The sequence below is a fragment of the Bos javanicus genome, chromosome X (assembly GCF_032452875.1).
Source record: "Bos javanicus breed banteng chromosome X, ARS-OSU_banteng_1.0, whole genome shotgun sequence".
Classification (NCBI taxonomy): domain Eukaryota; kingdom Metazoa; phylum Chordata; class Mammalia; order Artiodactyla; family Bovidae; genus Bos; species Bos javanicus.
In genome coordinates this window covers 88,948,024-88,969,030 of record NC_083897.1, presented here as the reverse complement: position 1 = coordinate 88,969,030, position 21,007 = coordinate 88,948,024, and the positions used below count along the sequence as shown (strand labels likewise).

Sequence of the window (21,007 nt, the reverse complement as noted above, 5' to 3'; positions counted from 1 at the left end):
TGCATTGCCTAGCACAGCAACTTCTGGCCAGAATCCAGCACAGTGAGGCTACAACTTGAAGGACCCGTTATTTCACTCACCACCTGCCATGTCCTCAGTGCAGGGACGGCACTCAGCCTCTGAGAAGGTAAGTGGAAAAAAAGGCCCTTTTTTGGATCATTATCCTCCACATATGTAGGTGACTTCTTTTAGGGCCTCAGCTTTATTAGAGCTTGATATTTTTGTCCACAGTAATGGGATAGAGAAGACAAATATATGGTTTCCATTGCTGAAATGGTTAAGGTATCCATGAGCTGGAAACCCAGTTTAGTGCTTAGAGCCCTAGGCATGGCAAGGCTGTCCCCAAAGCATGTGGCAAGAATAGGAACCTTAGACCCCTGCCAGGACCACTAGCATTCATGCATAAGACTTACAGGGAAGGGTCTGGATCTTAGAAATGGTGACATGTGCAATGCTAGAGGTAGCTCATCCAATGATTCTAAGTAGCCCATACTTCCCAGTCTTTGTAAGGAATCTTGCCCTTTCTGAGTCAGGAACTCTCCCACCCATCCCTCATTCAGGGGACTGTCCTAAAAACATGTATTTACAGACATCATCCAGACGCTCACAGGCAGACAGATGTACCACAAAATAGCTTCAGGCCTCCTCAAGTGGTGTTTGACCTGGGCTCACCTTCTAGAATTGATTTATCAGTATCCATTCTCCTGTCACCAGGGAAGTGGGAGCCACCCTTCACTTGAAATGGGCAGTGTTTCAGCTCCAGCAGGTAAAGAGGCCCTGGGGATTCCATTTATAACAAAAACCAGGGAGAAGGCAGAGAAATACACAGACCACAGTGACTTTCACGTGTGCAAAGTACAGTTGTTAAAAACAAAACAAGAAAACAGAGAAAGGAGGCCAGGGCCTCCATGGGGCACTGTCAAAGCAAAGCCCCATACTCTCGGACCTGGGGAGACAGGGCACTATGCTCCCACAGGTCTAGGGCTGGCAGGCAGGGATGTGGGGTCTCACGTGTAGGCCCTCTTGGCAAAGAATGGAGATCTGATGGGGCTGATGGAGGGCTGAAGGGAGTCTGATCAAGATGGGGCTGTGGCCTCAGCTCCCTCCTCTGAGTCCCACATCTCTGACTGCAGGTAATCAGCGAAGAGAGCCTTGGCCCGGCGTAGGACGCGCCCCAGGTGGTGTTTTCGCACGAGGCGGTCAAAGTGCATGGCCAGCTCGTTGTAATCCAGCCCATTGCGCATGATGTGGTCACGGTGCTCCAGCAGGATGGCGAGGCACAGGAAGAGCATGAATGGGTTCCCTCGGCCAAACTCCTGGGGTGGGGGCAGGCCCAGTGGGGGTGGGGGTGGCAAGGACTTCCCAGAGTCTTGTGGGGAGCCCACCTCTGGCATCAAGGGGGATCCAGCAGCCACGTCACCAGCAGGAGAGGCATCCTGGGTGGATGGTGGAGATGAGGAAGATGGTGAATCAGGGTGGGAAGAGGGAGAAAGCAGTGGGTCTGAGGAGTTCAGCAAGGGCTCAGAGAGAGACTTGGAACCGATGAGGGCGGCTGGGTAGGGCAGCTGGATCAGGGAGTCCCTCCTGGGGCCCGTTCTATCCCTGAGTTGCTGGAGGTCATCCAGACTGGCTTGCCTTAGAAGACGCCCCCCGCCACCAGGGCCCTGGCTGCTGGTGGTCAAGTGGTCAACAGCATCTTCAAAGGCACCACCTCCTCCACCGGCAGGCCTAAGCATGTGTCTCTGCCGCATGGGCCGTCCCCGGTGGCTCCCGAAGCCCATGTCCACCACTAGGCTGGGGGGGCCCACGAGCTCTACCTCGTGCTCAGGAGGGTCAGGGGGTAATGAGCTCCAGGTGACCTCCAGCATGCGCAGAGCGTCGTCAAAGGCAAACTCGCGCTTGAGCTCAAGCAGCAGCCAGCGGTAACAGAAAAAGAGGTCGTCAGCACCGGCTTCCTGCAGGTACTGGTAGAAGTCAGGGTCCGCGTGTCGCAGCAGCAGCTTGAGGTGAGCGAACTTGGTGGCCATGGCACGACCATCAGGGTGGAAGTTCGCAGCCAGGCGCTTCATGATGCCACAAAAACAGACGAAGGCATGGCCCTCGTGGTCCATGACAGCAAGGATGGGCGAGGCCAGGTCACTCATGCCCTGGCAGTAGGACACCTGCGGGTGGGTAACGGCATAGGTGGTGAGCAGGTCGTGCAGAGCCCGCAAGTGTGGGCCGTCCTCGGGCCCTGCATAGTAGGGGTGGGCCCGGTCAGTGCGCAGCACATCCTTGAGGACTGTGCTGCGGATGAACTCCAGGTCCTCGGGGCTTGCTCGCTGGGCCCACTCACTCTTGAGCTGCTCATACTCCCGGCTCTTGCGTTTCATGTAGTCCATCCGCTCTCGGCCTGTCAGCCCATCTGGGTACACATTCAGCAGGTACCGCCACACCACCTGGCCAGGGATGAAAGGGATGAGGCAGCGGGTCTACAGATGAGCTGCCATGCCCTTGTGTGTACCTATCACCACCCAGCCACCCTGGGCCCCTGTTCTCCTTTGGAAAAGCCTGCCTTCCTACTGCTGCATGCACTGGAGCACTTCCATAGCATCCCCTGAGAGTGCGGCCCAGAGCATGCATCTCTTGAGCTATTCATGTGTGCGGGAGTGCTGGACCTCATGAGTGATGGAGAAGGCTCACTTTTCGCAGGGAGGGCTCGACACCACCATGATAGATCCGCAGACGCAATTCCTCGGGGCGGGAGAGCTGGCCCTCGTGGTTCAGGTAGGTATGAAACTCCGCATCGCTCAGGGGCGGCTTGAAGGGCTTGACATCTTCCCCATATGACCAGCTCAGCACCTGCTGGACCTTAGACAAGGTGCGGCCCACCTGTGAAAGAAGGAGGGGTGGGGGAGGCCACTGTTCAGCTGGGTAGGCCAGGGGCAGGTGCCAACTGGCAGGCTCAGAATTGGGGGTGCCAGGGAGGCACTGCCCTCCAATAACAGCTGGGCCCTGGGGCTCCCTGAAAGCACCTGAGAGATGATGGACTGTGTGAAGGGCAGGGCAGCTGTTGTCAGTGATGACCGCTTCTCAGCCAGTAGCACATCGGAGCCAATGACATCCTTGGGGCTGATTATGTCCCAGTCTTCCAGCAGCGGGCCTGGGCACACAGAATGACATGGTATGAGAACCCCAGAGCTCAGGACCAGGTTCCTCTCCCTCTGAAGCCAGGCCACCCAAGAGGCAATAAGCCACTCCACTCTCCCTTCCTCTGTCATCCTAATCACACAAAAAATAAAACCATGAATAATCTGGTGGAAACAGTCTCACAGAATGGCTGGTAGACTCTAATAGTAACATTTTAATAACATAAAGCAATGTTTATTGAGAGCTTTGTGTCAGGCACCGTGCCAGGGCTTAACATCAATATAAACAATAAGAACGCTAGACAGCCCTTTCCAGCGGTGACGACTTCCTCATGAGAACATGCCTCTTGCAAAGGATCTTCTTCATTCCTCTCCAGAAGAGGAGAAGAGGAAATGCAAAAAGAAGTGCCTGGTGCAGAGCCCCAATTCCTATTTCATGGATGTAAAATGCCCAGGATGCTATAAAATCACCACTGTCTTTAGCCATGCACAAACAGTAGTCTTGTGTGTTGGCTGCTCTACTGTCCTCTGCCAGCCTACAGGAGGAAAAGAAAGGCTTACAGAAGGATGCTCTTTCAGACGGAAGCAGCACTAAAAGTACCCTGTATCAAGATGAATGGGAAACCATCCCAATAAACATGTTTTGGATACAAAAAAAAAAAAAAAAAACAGAATGCTAGACAACACTTCCATAGGGCTGAGTGACAGGAAGTGTTGTGAGCTCTTTGCAAATGTTAACTCATTTACTATTCATACAGGTAAAAAAATCTGCCTGCCAGTGCAAGAGATGCAAGAAAAGCGGGTTGGACCCCTGGGTGGGGAAGATTCCCTGCAGAAGGAAATGGCAACCCACTCCAGTATTCTTCCTGGAGAATTCCATGGACAGAGGAGCCGGGTAGACTACAGTCCATGGGATTGCAGAGATGGACACATCTGAAGCAACTGTGTATGAAGTACATACACACATGCACTCTCTAAATTGAGCACTATTATTATCACCAATCTTTCTAAGAGGAAACAGGCACAGCCAGAATTAGTATTAATAGTTGCCTAAGGTCCCATAGCGAGTGGGTGAAAGAACTGAAATTTGAAAGTCAGGCCCAAAGCTCAAGAATCCAAACCCTGAATCTTACCTTCCCACTAGTCCTCCTTCCACAATTGGTCTAGAATACCATTATTCTCATCTTACAGACCACGACAGAAAGGTTGGAAAAATTAGTAAGTGGACAAGGACATGGTAGGGCTGGGATCTTTATCTTATTCACCTTACTCCAGGGCCCAGGTAAATTTTAGCAAAAGTATCTGTGAAGCAGGTACGTCATGCACGTTACACAGAAGAGATAATGATATGCTTAATTTTATCCAATTCTGGTCCTTGGTCTCTCCCTTCTCTCTCTTCTTTACTCCCCCTTGCATCCTTTCTGCCCACCTCAAATGTCATGTGGCTTGAAGCAGCAATGGCCAATTGAGTAAGTTTGAGAGACTCAAGAGATGTCCACCCTGGCACCACAGAACTGCTAAGCTGACAACAGCAAAGACCAGTGGCTTTCCAACTCTATTACATGAAACAAATCAACTGGGATTTGTTCAAGCCACTGTCATTTGCAGGCAAATGCCATCCCTAAGCAACATTCCCATGAAGTCCACTATACTTTCTCACACAGAGCTGAGGGGGAAGCAAACCCTGGGCCACAAGTCACTGCCTCTCCCTGGATGTCCCACTGGGCACTGCAAACCTAATGGGTCCACAAGGGGAGCCCGAGATCCATTTGAGACATGACCTGCTCCCCAAGTCTGAACAGTGTCTCTATCTCTTCAATTGCTTAAGCCCCAAACCTGACAGACCTCTCTCAACTCCCATGGCTTCTGCATGCAGAACATACTTCAATTCCACTTCTTCTCTCAGCTCATACCATGCCTCTCATCCAACCAGTCCCTGCTTCCCCTTTGCCCCTCCTTCTATACTCTCTCCCAACAGATGCCAGAATGGTCTTTCTAAAACATGAAAACACTTAAAATGAAGATCACACTACTCACCAGGTAAAATGAAGAAGGTCACACCAATGGTCTGAAAGACCAAGAGAAAAACCCTTTTCAAGGCACAGAGCTAAAGCTTAATGATGAGAGGAAAGCAGAGAGACCTGGAGGGTGAGTCCAGGAAACCTGAGAGGCAAAAAGTAGGAAATGTAGGAGGAGAAAAGAGATCAAGCAGAGACAGAATTACCAAGATATGAAGGAAAGTGTCCCTGAGATGAAGAAGTGGGTTGGCAAGTCTCAGATAGGATCAATCAATGAATAGCATAGACCATGGGCCTCTCTCAACTCTTACTAATCTGCTAGCAAAATGCCCACATTCTAAGAATGAAGACAAATTCTTGCCAGCTTCCAAAGATAAAGAACAGGCTGCTTACAACTGGAAGAAGGTCAGACTGCCAAAGGGCTTCTGTTCCACAACTCCAAAAGCAAGATAGTGACTTTCAGTATCCACGGAGCACTGACATGACAGGCCTGAGATCCAAGGGCCCCCATCCAGCCACATCAGTACATATCCACCACAACCAAAGAAAGAACTTTCTGATTATTAGCATATATGTAACCTATGCACTAAAGAGGAATTAAAGAGCCTCTAGATAAAGGTAAAAGAGGAGAGTGAAAAAGCTGGCTTAAAATTCAACATTCAGAAAACTAAGATCATGGCATCTGGTCCCATCACCTCATGACAAATAGATGGGGAAACAATGGAAACAGTGACAGACTTTATTTTCTTGGGGTCCAAAATCACTACAGATGGTGACTGCAGCCACAAAATTAAAAGATGCTTGCTCCTTGGAAGAAAAGTCATGATAAACCTAGACAGTATATTAAAAAGCAGAGACATCACTTTGTTGACAAAGGTCTGCTGTATAATCAAAGGTATGGTTTTCCCAGTAGTCATATACAGATGTGAGAGTTGGACCATAAAGAAGTCTGAGTGCCAAAGAATTGCTGCTTTTGAACTCTGGTGCTGGAGAAGACTCGCGAGTCCCTCGGACAACAAGGAGATCAAACCAGTCAATCCTAGGGAAATCAACCCTGAATATTCAGTGGAAGGACTGACACTGAAGCTGAAGCTCTAATACTTTGGCTACCTGATGCAAAGAGCTGACTCACTTAAGAGCCTGACTGAGAGCAGGAGGAGAAGGGGGCGACAGAGGATGAGATGGCTGGATTGCATCATTGACTCAATGGACTGAGTTTGAGCAAACTCTGGGAGATAGTGAAGGTCAGGGAAGCCTGGCATGCTGCAGTCCATGGGGTCGCAAAGAGTCGGACACAACTGAGCAACTGAACAACAACAACCATGCACCTTACTGGAGGGGAACAAAGAAGTTCTCTAAGAAACGACTACTGAGTGACTACGAGAGCTCAAGGTGGGTGGAGGAAGGCCAAAGGGAAGGTACATGGTGACAAGCCACAAGTTTTTAATATTAGTATATAGTTAGACATAAAATGACAAAGAGACTGTCATTGGGAGTGTAATATTGTTACATCAGAATTCCTGAAACGTAAGTGACTAACTCTAAAGAAAAGATAATGACAGCCTGGAATTGAAAAAGAAAAACACAATACTGCCTAAGCAAAGCCCAAAAGTTAAGGGTTAGGGACCAGAAGAATGAGAATGAAAAGTGTTCCAAAGCTTCCATTTCAAGGGCTAGGGTGAGTGGGGGTGGGGGAGACCGGAGGGGAAAAGTGGTCAGAAGATTTCACTGTCAGTTGTGTAAAAAAGCATAAATCCAGCTATGGAGTTTTTGTGAGAGACACAGTAAAACTAGGTGACAAAGAAAGGTTAAAAATTGAAGAAATCTGAAGGCATACCTGGCAAACAGAGAGAGCAAGAGCAGCTATGTGAATGTAAGAAAAAGTACTGCTCAAGACCGAAATATGACAAGAAAGAGAGACATTCTATGTTGATTTTTTAAAAAGAAAGAACCCATTAACAAAATGGGCAAAGGATTTCCACAAGCACAAACTCATCTAGTGGCAAAACTGGATCTGAACTGATACGAGACTATATCTAGTCTTTATGTAACCCACTAAGTATGAATATACACACATTTCCCTGAAGAAACACTCAAGTTTCATGTAGGGTGCTGTCTCAGGCCCTGCTTGCACTATTACACAATATGTGCTACATGTACTACACCTCCTTATGATAAAATTGTCAAATCTCCCAAATGCTAAATTATATATTCTGCCAACCAGAAATGTAATAGGTTTTTTTCTGAAACTGGGTAAAATTATTTTAACATTTGTATGAAAGAATTCACATTTAAGAATAGTTAACAAAAAGAACCCCCCCACCCCTGAAAAAAATTGTGGGAGGAATGCAATGTTTGTCTTGGTAGAATTCAATATAGAAAGCCCAGAAATAAATCCAAGTACATATATTCTGGTCTGGGAAGATTTCACATGTCACAGGGCAACTAAGCCTGTGGCCACAACTACTGAGTCTGGGCACCACAACGGAAGATCCTCTATGATGCAACCAAGACCTGATGCAGCCAAATAAATTAAAATAAATTAAAAAAAAAAACTAGGTCCACTAATCACAATGTTGACTGAGTAGAGATTTATATGTAAAAGAGAAAATAATAAGTGTGTTAGAAGAAAATATAGGAGAATATTTGTATAAAATAGAAGAAAATTTGTATAAGTATGTGGATGGGGAAGATGTTCTAAAGAGGAGAAATTCAGAAATCATACAGAAAAAGACAGATATATGTACAAGACTGCATACAAACATTAGTTTTTGATAGGACCAAAAGAGCACCACAAACAAGGCCACAAAACAAAAAGATAAGCTTGGAAAAAAATATCTGCAATACATATGACAGAAAGGGAATTCATATCACGAATGCACAGATTGATTCTGTCTAGGCTTGGCAATCTTCCGACTGAAGAGGTGACAGAAACTGAGTTCTTCCCAGAAAGAGGGACTGGGCCATCTAAGTGATCACAACACGCCTGTTGCTTTTGCATTCATGAACACAATCCCAAGAATTCATTACGAATATTTCTAACAGTTCCATCAATCGGACACTCACCTATTAATGTGTAGTATGATTTATGTTAAACACATACCATTTGTGTACATATACAAATACAAATATACTTACATCTCTCCATATGTGGACTAATTTGTGTGTATATGTGTGTGTGAATAAAGGACCTGTAAGATTACACATCAAACTGATCAAAGTAGTTCCTGCAGGGCAAAAAGATAGGTCTGTATTGCATGCTAAGTTGCTTCAGTCATGTCTTTGTGACCTGATGGACCAGAGCCCGCCAGGCTCCTCTGTCCATGGAATTCTCCAGGGAAGAATACTGGACTGGGTTGCCATGCTCTCCTCCAGGGGATCTTCCCAACCCAGGGATCGAACTCATGCCTCTTATGTCTCCTGCACTGGCAGGGGTTCTTTTCCACTAGTGCCACCTGTGAAGCCTAAGGTAGGGGATCAAGATTAGGCACGGTGATTCAAGAGACAGACTTCATCATTATTTCTAATATGGATAATGTATTTACTGGATAATTAAAGATTAGTTTCATTAGGGAATTCCCTGGCAGTTCAGTGGTTAGGACTCCGAGATTTCACTGCTGAGGCCTGGGTTCAATCCCTGGGAACTAAGATCCAGCAAACTTGTGTGGTATGGGGGAAAAAAAAACAACTCCAATCAAACTCCCATCAATATCTTAATGAAATGATAAGCTAATTCCATTAAATGAAAAGAACAGTAAGTGCACAAGAATATTCAGGAATAATTTTAAAAAGGAAAACATATATCATAAAACTATGTGATTAAAACAACATGGAACTGGCTTAGGATTTAACAAAGAGATCAATGTAAGAGAATCAGGAATTCGGAAACAAACTCGTGTATTTGCAGGAGTTTTGGAAATAAGACAATGGTAGAAATAGAATGGAAATACTGGAAAGTTGATTCTCTTTATAAAGGTAACTTTTAAATGTCCTTTTGCCAAACTACTGGGTGTCTGTCTGTGTATTTTGCATTCCTCTCAGTTTGTGTGTAGCTGGGGTTTTCTTCACATGTTTATTAGCAGAGCAGATTTTATTTCTTTACTGAAATAGTGCTACTGTGTCTATTTTATAGGTAAGGAAATGGAGGCTGGGGGAATTAGCTAAGTGACTGACAGAGTAAGTAGCACACAGGGCTGCTTGTGCAGAGGTTCCTGTGTCTCTGGCTACCAGCCTTTTCCCATTTGTTTCTCTCCCTGTCTCAGTCACTGTCTTTCTCTCTGATTCTTGTTTCTCTCTCTCTCTGATTCTTTTTCTCTAATGTCTTTTTTTAAATAAGCACCACATTTTATAGTCGAATGTTTAAGAGCAAAGACTCTTGAAGCCAGTTCAGCCACCACCTGTGTTCAAATCACGCTCCTCCACTGACTGTCTCTGTGACACAGACAGGTCCTGTCCCCTCTCTGAGACTCAGTTTCCTCATCTGTAACATGGAGATAACGGTCATCCCTACTCTGTAGGATTGTTTTGACAATCCAGTGAATAAATATTATGTGTGTAGAATGGCCTCAAGTGCTCAACACATGTTAGCTATTTATGTTATTATGACATCAATAAAATGCCTATTCAGGCATCTCAAATAGGCACTGTGAATTTCCTGAGACTGGAAACCATGTCTTCCACTCCACAACTTTTTACTTGAAAAAAATTTCAAATCTATGACAAAGTTAAAATGATGAATACATTGACCATCCATACATCTTTCATCTACTCCCCTAACTGTTCATATTTTTGCCACATTTGCTTCATCTCATTCTCTCCATATATATACATACATTTATTATTTTGCCAAGTTATTTGCAGATATTATAACACCTTACCCCTTAATACTTGTGTTTTCCCCAAGAACAAGGATATTTTCCTTCAATAACCATGATACCGTAACCATACTCTGGAAATTTAACACTGACACTATTATTATCTAATGTATGCTTCATAATCAAATTTTCAGGACCATGTCTTAATTTATCTGTGGGCTCCCTGGGAACAGTACAGGCAAAACTAGGGGAACAGTACAGGCAAAACTAAGAACTAGGAGAAGACTGAAAGTGGCTGAGAGATCAAAGGAACAAATCAATGAAAGTGAGTACAGGATGAATGAATGAATAAATACAATTACCATGACTATAATCAGCATTATTATATTTACAATATTATTATAACTGAAACATATAATACTATAGCTCTATTATTATACTGCATTCTGTAATTATCACTAGATTATATGCTATAATAAATATGACAATTATTGTCATTAGAGCTAATACTTTTTGAGCATTCACAATGCAGCCATGCACCTTTTCAGGCACTTTTACATGAATTTCCCTGTTTAATCCTCATGATGGCCCTAAGATACCATTATCTCTACTTTATAGGTAAAGAAATGGAGGGCCAGTGGCCAAGCCAGGATTTGGACCTAGGATTCCTTGCTCCTTAGCCCACTGTGAAGGAGTGTGTTGTGAGGAGTAGAGTCATCCTATGGGGAAAAGGGGGTATCACAGGGCAGTGCCCCCAGAGCACCGGGGTACTCACTGTCCTCAGTGGGCCGGATATCTACACGCAGGTGCAGGTAAGGTTTGGAGGCAGTGGCAAAGGCTGTGCTGAGGTCCCAGTCAGACAAGAGTGAGAGGTAAGCTTCCTGCCCCATCCGATCTCGGCCCAGGTAGCTGATACCAAAGTTCTTCTTCCTGGACAGAGGAAACACCGCAGCTTTCAGGGCCCCTGTGCCTGGGAAGCCTCAGGGACCATTTCCAAAAGAAGCCTGGGAAGTTTGTTTCACAAACACAGAAACAGATGCACATCTGCTTGTATCTGGAGAACACACTGAAAACTGGTACTGGGGTCTCCTCTAGGGAGGGTAACTGAGTAGTTGAGGGATTGAAGTGGGAAGAAGCAGCCTTGTGCATAAAAAATAAAGCAAGCTGTATGGTTGTTATTTTTCACAACAGAAAATGTTTATGTAAAAAAGTCAAATTACAATTAAGAACTTGTTCTTTAGATACACCAGTGCAACTCTATGCAAAGCATATTGTGTGATAACTACTGTCACCATGAACGTGTTTAGTCACTCAGTTGTGTTCAGCTCTTTGTGACTCCATGGACTGTAGCCTGCCAGGCTCCTCTGTCCATAGAATTTTCCAGGCAAGAATACTGGAGTGGGTTGCCATTTCCTTCTCCAGGGGAATCTTTCCAACCCAGGAATCAAACCCTCATCTCCTGTGTCCCCTGCATTGCAGGTGGATTCTTTACCCGCTGAGCCATTGCCAGAACTGACAGTCACCATGGAAACCCCCCCAAATACACATCATTTCTGTATCCTTTGAGTCCATTACCATGTGCATATATTCCTCCAAAATAACAATGACACCAAAATAACCATCACATTTGCCCCCAGGAGACACTATTTTTCATCTATCAGGTTGGCAAATTTTCTAATGTTTTTTAGTAACCAGTGTTTGTGAGGAAAACAGAAACTTTATGGGCTGCTGCTGAGACGGTAAATTGGTAACACCTACCCAGAGAACATTTTGGAAACATCTGTTGAAACTTAAAAAAGTATACACCCTTTAATTCAGCAATATCACTGCTAGGAATTCATCCTATGACTAGATTTTCCCAAAAAATTCCAAGATATGTATGTGGCTATTTGTTTATTATGGGACTATTTATATTAATAATAACAAAACAAACAACCCTCCCTACCAAACGACAACAATAAAAGTGCCAAACAACTGCTGTCAAGGTGGGTGGCCCACTGGTTTTGCCCCACACCCCATTACTCACCCATTCAAGTCAAAGGCTCGGATGAGGATGTGTTGCAACACATCGAGCGAAGTGATTTGGGGGTCCACAGCAAAAGAGCGAAACTCAAGTGGCAAGAAGCTCTCACATTTCTGTGGAGAGAAGACATGGGGTAGGCCATCAGGGGTCACATCACCACAATGACATGGATGATATGGCAGAAGGTAAGGGTAGAGATGTGGCAGGGGCCAGATCAAGGCGGGAGTTCTGGGCCATGGAGAGAACCGGGGTTTGTGCTCTGAGTGAGAGGGGAGGCTTGGGAGAGTTCTGAGTAGAGGAGGGATGTGGTCTGATTCAGGATTTAACAGGACCCTTCTGGCTGCTCTATGAACAGTCCGTGGGGGACAAAGGAGAAAGCAGTGGTCCAGTGAGGAGGAGGCTACTGCAATAGTCCAGGCACCCAATCCTTCTTCTACATTCCCTCAAGGCTGGTTGCCAAGATCACCATGTTCAATCTTTGGTTGATCAGTTGCTCAGTTGTGTACGACTCTTTGTGACCCCATGGACTGCAGCACACCAGGCTTTCCTGTCCTTCACTATCTCCTGGAGTTTGCTCAAACTCACGTCCATTGAGTGTGTGATGCCATCCAACCACCTCATCCTCGGACGCCCCCTTCTTCTCCTGCCCTCAATCTCCCCCAGCATCAGGGTCTTTTCCAGTGAGCCTTGAGAACCCCATGAACAGTATGAAAAGGCAAAAAGACATGTCCAGCTTGGCCTTTATTAAACCAGTCCTCCACACTGCAACCAATCTAGCATGTCTATCTACAACACTCTCTTGCTTAAATCTCTTCAAAAGGAACCCCAGGATTCCCAACAGGAGCTTTTTTGAACTTTACACTCTGGTACTACCAAACTCCCAGAAGTTACTCCGAACACATTTTGGCTCCAGGCCTGTGCTTGTGGAGATCCCCCAGTCTGGAAGGTCCTTCCACTCTTTAACTGGCTCACTCACAGCTTAAGCATCTTCTCTTCTTTGAACACCCAAACCTCTACCTTTGAGCTTCCTCTATTACACTGCAGTGATGTTTACTTCTCTCAGGAATCTAACCTCTTCTCGTCACCACCAGTGCCACCACCCTAGTCTGAGCCACCATCACTGCTTGCTGGAACTACTGCAACAGCTTTCTTACTCAAGAATAGAATACATGCCAAAGGCCCTTCACAATCTGCCCCTCTCTTACCTGTCCTATCCACCCCCTACCACTCTTCCCCTTACTCTCTGGGCTCCAGCAATATGGAAACCTAAGGGAACATGTCAAACTCATCCCCACCTCCCAGCTTTTCTCTCAGTCTAAAACGCTCTCCTTGTTGTTCTCTCGGTCTAAAACACTCTTCCCCCCTGATATGCACATTGGTTACTCCTTTTTATTTGGGTCTCTGTTCCTTCAATACCTTTCTGGGTATTTCCCAGCACGACCTTGGCTAAAGTAACTCCCTAGTTCGGAATCTTTTTCGTTATCTCCCCATGACATTCACCACTGTCTGAAGCATATCCTTTATTTAGCTGTTTGTCTCCCCGACGAGTGTGTCTGCTCATCCAGGATGGGGATTTGCACAAAAGTGCACTCTCAACACAATGTTAAACTGATGTCAGCGCCTCCTTTTCAGACAGCAACAACCTCCCTCATTTCTCAGGGCTCCACTCCATTAAGGCCCCTCCTCTAACCCTATAGCCCCTCCTCTCTACCCACAGTCTCCTCCTATCCATTCCAGAGGGCCCTACCCTTCTATTTGTAATCCCCACGCCCCACCCTCTGCCCCCGCATTCCCAGGTCCAGCCTTCCCCCAGCCCCCAACCCAAGCCACCAATATTCTGCCCTCTAGCCTCTCCCCTCACGTAACACCCCAATTCTCAAGTCCCGCCCTCCATCCTAGGACAGCCACCACCTTCCCCTCTCCCGGGAGCTCTGGGCGGGCTGAATGACGGGCCACCAGCCTCACCTTGACTCGGACCCGCACCACCTCTCGCTCCTCCTCCTCAGCTGCCGCCGCCTGGGCTCCCCCACCAGGCGAGGGCGCTCCGGAGCCAGCCAAGTCCGAGGACCCAGAGGCCGTCGCCATCCTGCTGCCACCCACCTCAGGGTGACAGCTAACCGTTGCCCCCTACCCTTGTGCGCACGCCAGAATGCGGGCGCCCGCGGCCCCACCTTGTGCCCTGGCGCAGGCGCAGAGGGCGCCACGCGACCCTACCCACCCCCCGTTTGGCACAGGGAGGAGGTCACCTCTGCGCTTGCGCAGAGTGTGCAGTTGCCAAGAGCCCCGCCCCCAAAAGCCGGGCAGTTTGCCTCAATTTAGCCAGTATGCAGGCGCCTACTGAGGCCCCGCCTCCCTCGTCCTTGATTTGCTCACTTTGCTTCCGGATTCGTCTAGGTGAGTGTTAACGCGGCGACCTATTGGGGCGAGAAAAGTGGGCGGGGAAAGGACGCTGCTGCGCGATAACGTCAAGGCCCCACGTCCTGCTTCAAGTCGCCTCGCAACTCTGCTTAGAGATGACGTCATCTATTTAAAATCATTTCAAATGAATCTGCTGAATGGAAGAATAATCCTTTTTCCACAATCTTTTAAAAAATAGCTTACACGTTATGAAAATTCACGGACCTGTACATTTAGATGTTTGCAGTTTCTGCCTGCATGTTATACTTCAATAAATAATTTACCCATAAAATCCATTTGTATGCTCTGTGGACAAGTTTGCCTCTGTTTTTATTGAATCTTTACAACACGTTGAAGTCAGTCTTGTTATTAAACGGTGTGTGCCTACCAAATATCAGCTGAATACTGGACATATTTTAGACTCCTTTGAGAAAGTTTATGTGCCACAAAATGCAAAAAGCCATTCTCACTTTACTGTACAACGTCTCTATGGTTTGGACAAAATACATACTGCCCTTAAAAATGTAATTTCTAACCAAGGAGTCCTGTAAGGTACCTGGACTTCAGCTATTGTTGCAGTATTGTACAGATGTTACCCTTAATGTTACCTTTTTAGAGAAGTCTCCTTTTCTAACACACTTCTTGTGGCACTGCCAGATTTTCTGATGGAAACAAGGAGTTTGAAAGTCACTTTTCATTAAAATTATCATAGAGTGAAATGAGCAAAACATTAGCCTAGAACTTGGAATTTATCCTGAGGGCCCTGGAGCACAGGCTTATGATGTGTTCAGATGCCCCTGTCTTGGTTGTGGAGAAACCTCTGGAAGGAAATATACTGGAAGCAAGGAGAGCAAAAAGGAGGTCCTTGCCACAGTGTGGGGGAGAATTTTCTCTTTCATTTGTTCATTCTTCCATTTGTTCATTCTTCCATTCAACAAAGTGTATACCATATAGTTTAAATATACTAATTCATCTAATCTGCATAAAAATCCTGAGGTAGGTACTATCATTATCAGCATTTTACATATGAAAGCACTGAAAGAATGTCATGGGAAAACATGCTCAAGGGCAAAGGGATAGTAAATGGCACAGAGAGAAGAGAGTGCAATGGACAGAAGGTGGGGCTGTGCCTGCTATGCTTGAGGGAGAGCAAGGGCACCATCATGCCTTAAGAAAATAATTAAGTAAGTGATGGATCTGAGGTGAGAAATTAATGCAGGGTTTTGGGTTAACAGTGAGGCATTTCTCAAAAAGTGACACTGTAGGCTCAAGCAGTAAACTGAAGTCCTGCTCTGCACAGGTCACCTGGAGCTCATCTATAGGTATCTGCAGTTTAATTATTCATGGTCATCTCCACAAAATTTCTCAAGTACCCATTTGTTTTATGACTGAAGGTCTATGAGGTTAAAGACAGAGACTGCTGGATGAGCAATAGGGGTCTGTAGGGTTAGGGGTATCTGTGGGTACATGATAAGTGGTCTGTGGGGTGAGTGAAGGGATGTCTGTGGGATGAGTGATAGGATATGGTGTAAGTGATGGAAGATCTGTGGGGCAATTGGGGATCTATAGGGTGAGTAATGGGGAATGTAAGGTAAATAGATTCTTCAAAGTAATTATGGGGAGTTTACAGGGTGAGTGATTGAGGGATCTATGGTGAGTGATGAGACTTATTGGATAAATGATAGGGCATTTGGTAGGAGAGTGATAAGGTCTGTGCAATACATGATGGGGGATCTATGAGTGAGTCATAGAGTTGTAAGTGATGGAAGGTCTCTTGGGGCAAGTGATGGGGTCTGTGGGGTGAGTGATGGAGGTCTGTGAGGTGAATGATTCTCTCCATCAATGGAGCAAATGAAAGGCTGTTTGTGGGGAGAGTGATGGGTATCTTAGGATTTAATGATGGAGTATGTGGGGTGAGTGATGGGAGTGTAGTGGAGTGACTTTTGTGGGGGTCTCTGGTGTGAGTCATGGGAATCTTTAAGGTAGTGATGGGGTTCTTTGGAGTAATAGGGGATACATGGGGTTAGTAATGGGGTATTTGTGGGATACCTGATCAGGAGATAAGAGGCTGAGTAAACTGAAGAACTTGGATTTGGAAAATTCTCAGCCTGACCATATTTCAAAACAAGAAAGGGTATATTTTGGAGAGAATGCCAAGGGTGTGGATGGACAATCATGCCTTAAAAGACTTTACAGATGTGATTCATGGATCTAATTAACCATCAGGGGAATCTGTGGGGTCAGTGATGGAAATTTGTGAGGTCATAGGTTTGAGGTCTATGGGATAATGATGCTGGTCTATGGCTGAGAGAATGGTGGTCTGTGGAACGAGTGCTGGAAGGATCTATAGGGTCAGTCATGGGGCATCTCTGGGGTTAATAATTAAAAATCTCTCAGTATAGGGTCAAGATCTTTATTTCCTGATTTAAAAAATTGTCCCCATCACAGACTTCCTAGGTTCTCTTGTACCTTTGTCCTATTGGCTCCTGACAGTGGCTCCGCATGGCTCCTTTCTTCCCACTGCCCACCCATCAACCTGAGCTTGACAGGATCAATTCAATTTGTCCTTCCGACCTGTGGGAGCAAGGATTGGGATCTTCTGGTAGGTGGAGAGTTCCTCAATAGCCGGTGTTTAAGCCTAGTTCATCACTCTTTAGTTCTGCTTGCTCTTGGCTTTGGGTGCTTTGGCATCCAGTATGCTCTGGGTATGAGCAAGTTGCTTTATAGAATCCAGTATGAGGAGTCCGGGCACCACCAGCCACAGGGAGTTCAAGAAAACAAAGTAAAACCAGAAGTAGAGTGGGTGGCCCAGCTCCCCGTGCTGGAATCCATCACGGTACTCTGTCAGGAAATAGAGCACATCTCCATATACCTGACCTGTGGGAGGTAGAAGGAGAAGGAAACTCTGTAAGGAGGAGGAACAATTCCAAGCCATTTTCCAAGTTATTAGAGCTCAGGATTCCCAAATTCAGAGACATAAAAGTTCTGAAATCACATGACTGAAGATTTGAGAAATCAGAAATGTGAGAATTCCAGAAATCAGAAGCTGAGACTTTCTGAACTCAAGAGAGTTCATGTCTCCAGAATTTAAGCTCAAAATCTTTTCATTCAAGACAGCTCAGGATTCCAAGACTAAAGAGAACTCACATTTCCAGAAAGCTAACAACATAAGAACATAAGAGGATTGAATCTCAGATGAAGGAAGCTCAGAATCTTGATCCAGCCACCTCATGTAACTGTAACCCTCATGAGAGACTTTGTGATGGAGTGGGAGAAGAAATGAACTCTCCTGGATTGAGAACACAGGCCTGGAGGGGCATGGCTGTTCCAAAACCTCAGGGAGTTTGTCATTCAGTCTGACTCAGCCCTGGATGGGCACAATTGAGAAGTCCCACCCGCAGGAATGCCCCCATGTCTGTAGATCCCCCATCAAGCCCTCAAGCACCCACTGTGGGCTTTCTCCTCACCCATAGAGACCACAAGCTGTAGGACAAAGCGGAGGGGTTGGTGGCGGAGAAAAGCAATCACCACCCACAGGCTGAGTGGTCCCCACAGGTAAGCCGTGACGGTCTCCATGCATATCATGAAGTTATCATTCCTGCAAGAGAAAGGATGGAAGGGGCACTGGCATCACTGTGCTCTACCTACAAGGCACCCCTTAATGCTCCCTGACTTACCTCCCCCCAAAACAATGCAGGTCTCCCTTGACAAACACTTACAGGATGTATCGGCTGTCTCCCTTGGCATACTCTTTCCCTGAGGAAGACAAGAAACTTATATGAAGAATATCAGCAGGAAAAGGAAGTCAGACTTGTGAGAGCCGAGGGCTCATGTAAGAAGGCAGGCTTTATAACCTCCCCATGCCTCAGTTTCCTCATCTGTGAAATGGGGCAGCTGTTTTTATATGTATACAAGATAATGTGTGCAAACCTGACACAGAACATTAAGTGTTGCTATGATTGTCTTGTATTCAATAAATGTTTGTGGAATAAAATCAGGCAGGTGTAAATGAGGGAGTGAGGAAAGTATCCAATGAGAGAAAGAGAGAGAGCTCGAAGGTGAACAGATGAGTAAATGAAAGAGTAAGCAGAGATCACTAAGGAAAAGATAGATCACCCAATATAAAAATATACAGGAGACTGAAATAGGTTTTTCACAAAAGAGGATTCTAGATGGTGAATAAAAACATTAAAACCATAATGAGATATCACTCACATCCACTCGAAGGACTAAAATTTAATAAACACCTGATCATATCAAGTGTTGATGAGGATGTGGAAAAACTAACTCTAATATACTGCTTGTGGGAATATAAAATGGTGCAGCCATTCTTGAAAAGTTTGGCAGTTTTTCATAATATTAAACACACATCTACCACAGGACCCAGACATTCTACTCCTCCACATTTACCCAAGAGAAATGAAAGCAGACCTCCACAGAGACTTGAAGAAGAATGTTCTAGCAGATTTATTCATGAGGCCAAAAAGGAATACTGTTTGTAACAGTAAAAGATTTGGGGAAATACCTATTAATACTGGAAAAGTCAAATAATTCTGTAACATTTATGCTTTAAAAACTCCTTATAAACTTATGATGAATGTCCTCATCAAAAAAAAAGCAAAGTTCAGAAGCAAAGTTCATTTAAAAAAAAGCATGCTACCATTTATACAAAAGGAAAAATTAAAATGATGATGATGATAAACTGTTATATAGCATGTATTGTCTGCCAAACATTGTTCAAGTGTCTTACATGTATTTGGGTATGACTATTATCCCTCTTCTACAGTTGAGCAAACTGAGGCTTATGTGTGTAATTTATGTGTAAACCCTGAAAAGAAACATAAGCAATTATTTGGGGAAACTTGGTGGATAGAAGGTAAATTTTTACTGCATACCTCTAAATGGCTTCATTTTGGACCCATGTGAATATATATGCAAAAAGTTTAAATTTTTAAAATTTATTTTAAACAAATGGAATAAGAGTTGGTGGGTGGGTAAACATCTAAACCAATCCTTGTCCAGGAAATTCCCTTGCACAGCATATTGAAGAACCCAGGACTCACAGAGTTGAGATAAGATGGCTTGGTCTCCGAGAAGGTCCGCGTGGTAGAGGCTGAACCAGCCCTCAATCACCAAGTGAATGAATCCACATACTGCAAACCAGCACAGGGACAGTCTCCGCCAAGTCCCCAGTGGGACGACCGCAGCACGCCCTGACAACAGCCATGTGGCCACAACTAAGACTCCAGAGACGGAGAATAGGCCAGCCAGGATATGCCAGGTGGGGTAGTCATTAGGCACAAAGTTGTCTAGTCTCAGATGCCGAGGCCAGTAGGGGTGCATGGGGCTGGTGTTGGTGGTCATGTCTTTGTAGGCTGATGGTGGTGTGTGGATATGTAGAAAAGAGAATAAAAAAAAAAAAAACTGAACAAATACAAAGGCATAGAATGAGATCATAAAATCAAATCCAAATAGTTTATTATGACAAGAAACGTAAGTGGACTCAATTAACCGATTAAGACTGACTCAATTAAAATAATCTAATTATATACTATTTTAAAAACATGAATATAAGGCCACAGAAAAATCAAAAGCTTGTTCCTGCCCTCTGGGAGCCATATGATATGGTAGACACAGGAACCAGAACAGGTCCCAGCTTTCATTGGTCTCACTGGGAAGATAGAATCAGGCCTAGTCTCTGCTCTCATTGGTCACAGTCTGGTGGCCAGACACGACAATCAGACCAGGTCCCAGCCCTCATTGGTCATGCTCTGGCAGGGAGACACAGTAACCAGGTCTGATACCCGCCCTCAGGGGTTACAGTCCGCTGGGGGAGACACAGGAGCCAGACCCGGTGCCATGCCTCACTGGTCTGCTAGGGGAGGACACGACAAGATTTGCAGGGGTCACTGTCTTGCATCCTGCAACAGAAAGCTATTACCCTCCCCATAGTCCTGGAAACCGCAGGACAGACAAAAAAGATGACTAATCAGAACTACACCTTCAGGTTCAGTGTATGGGATTATCCGACCCCTCCCGAAATTGCTCACACTGCAGCCAACCCTCAGGAAAGAGGAAAGTGGAGGGCAGGGGTCCTGCGCCGGGAGCTAAATAGGAAAATGAGGGGCAAATACAGAGACCACCAATCAGAACCAGAACTTTCTGGTTCAGCTGCCTGATGAGAAGCAGATCTTTTGCAGTCCCGACAACCGCGCAGTAGCCGACGGCCCGGCGCAGGCGCGTAGGGGTGGTGAGGGTGGCAAAGCGGCGGGGGAAGTGGGGGCGGGGGAAAGGTCTCGCGCAGGCGCGCCAAGGTCTGGCCATTTAGCAATTGAGAGCTAAGGGATGGAGAGGCATTTCAGGCGGAGGGCAACTCACTCAACAGCGCGTTTGCAGCGGCCTCTCCCACAGGCTCCCGGGTCTCACTAAGATCGCTCGCTGGCTCCGAAATATCACTACTTCAAAACCCAACCTCTCACAGGTTCCGCCTTATGGAACTGGCCAATGGAGGAGCTGGAAAGGAGGCCCGTGCCGCTCTCAACCAATAGTTATTGTCTGTGTGCCGCCGACCCCGCCCTCGCGCGTGGTACCATTTTTGCTGCGGAGAAGCCAAGGTTGGCGGGCATT

General features: G+C 45.9%; 3 protein-coding genes across 3 annotated transcripts; 1 reads left to right on the top strand and 2 right to left on the bottom strand.

The window, feature by feature from the left end:
- Positions 1 to 840: 840 nt before the first annotated feature.
- Positions 841 to 14,250, bottom strand: TBC1D25 (TBC1 domain family member 25). Its single transcript, XM_061409977.1, has 6 exons — positions 13,949 to 14,250; positions 11,987 to 12,096; positions 10,736 to 10,890; positions 3,015 to 3,142; positions 2,683 to 2,871; positions 841 to 2,438 (listed from the first exon to the last, which is right to left on the bottom strand). The coding sequence occupies exons 1-6, from the start codon at positions 14,066 to 14,068 to the stop codon at positions 1,077 to 1,079; spliced, it is 2,064 nt and encodes a 687-aa protein (XP_061265961.1). The 5' UTR covers positions 14,069 to 14,250; the 3' UTR covers positions 841 to 1,076.
- On the top strand, positions 3,454 to 3,802 carry LOC133243286 (small ribosomal subunit protein eS27-like). The gene has a single exon (XM_061409997.1). It carries the CDS (start codon positions 3,469 to 3,471, stop codon positions 3,721 to 3,723), a length of 255 nt encoding a protein of 84 aa, XP_061265981.1. The 5' UTR covers positions 3,454 to 3,468; the 3' UTR covers positions 3,724 to 3,802.
- Positions 14,251 to 16,779: 2,529 nt separating the features above from the next.
- EBP (EBP cholestenol delta-isomerase) lies at positions 16,780 to 20,883 on the bottom strand. Its single transcript, XM_061409990.1, has 5 exons — positions 20,759 to 20,883; positions 19,444 to 19,755; positions 18,100 to 18,136; positions 17,848 to 17,978; positions 16,780 to 17,257 (listed from the first exon to the last, which is right to left on the bottom strand). The coding sequence occupies exons 2-5, from the start codon at positions 19,742 to 19,744 to the stop codon at positions 17,034 to 17,036; spliced, it is 693 nt and encodes a 230-aa protein (XP_061265974.1). The 5' UTR covers positions 19,745 to 19,755; positions 20,759 to 20,883; the 3' UTR covers positions 16,780 to 17,033.
- Positions 20,884 to 21,007: the final 124 nt, after the last annotated feature.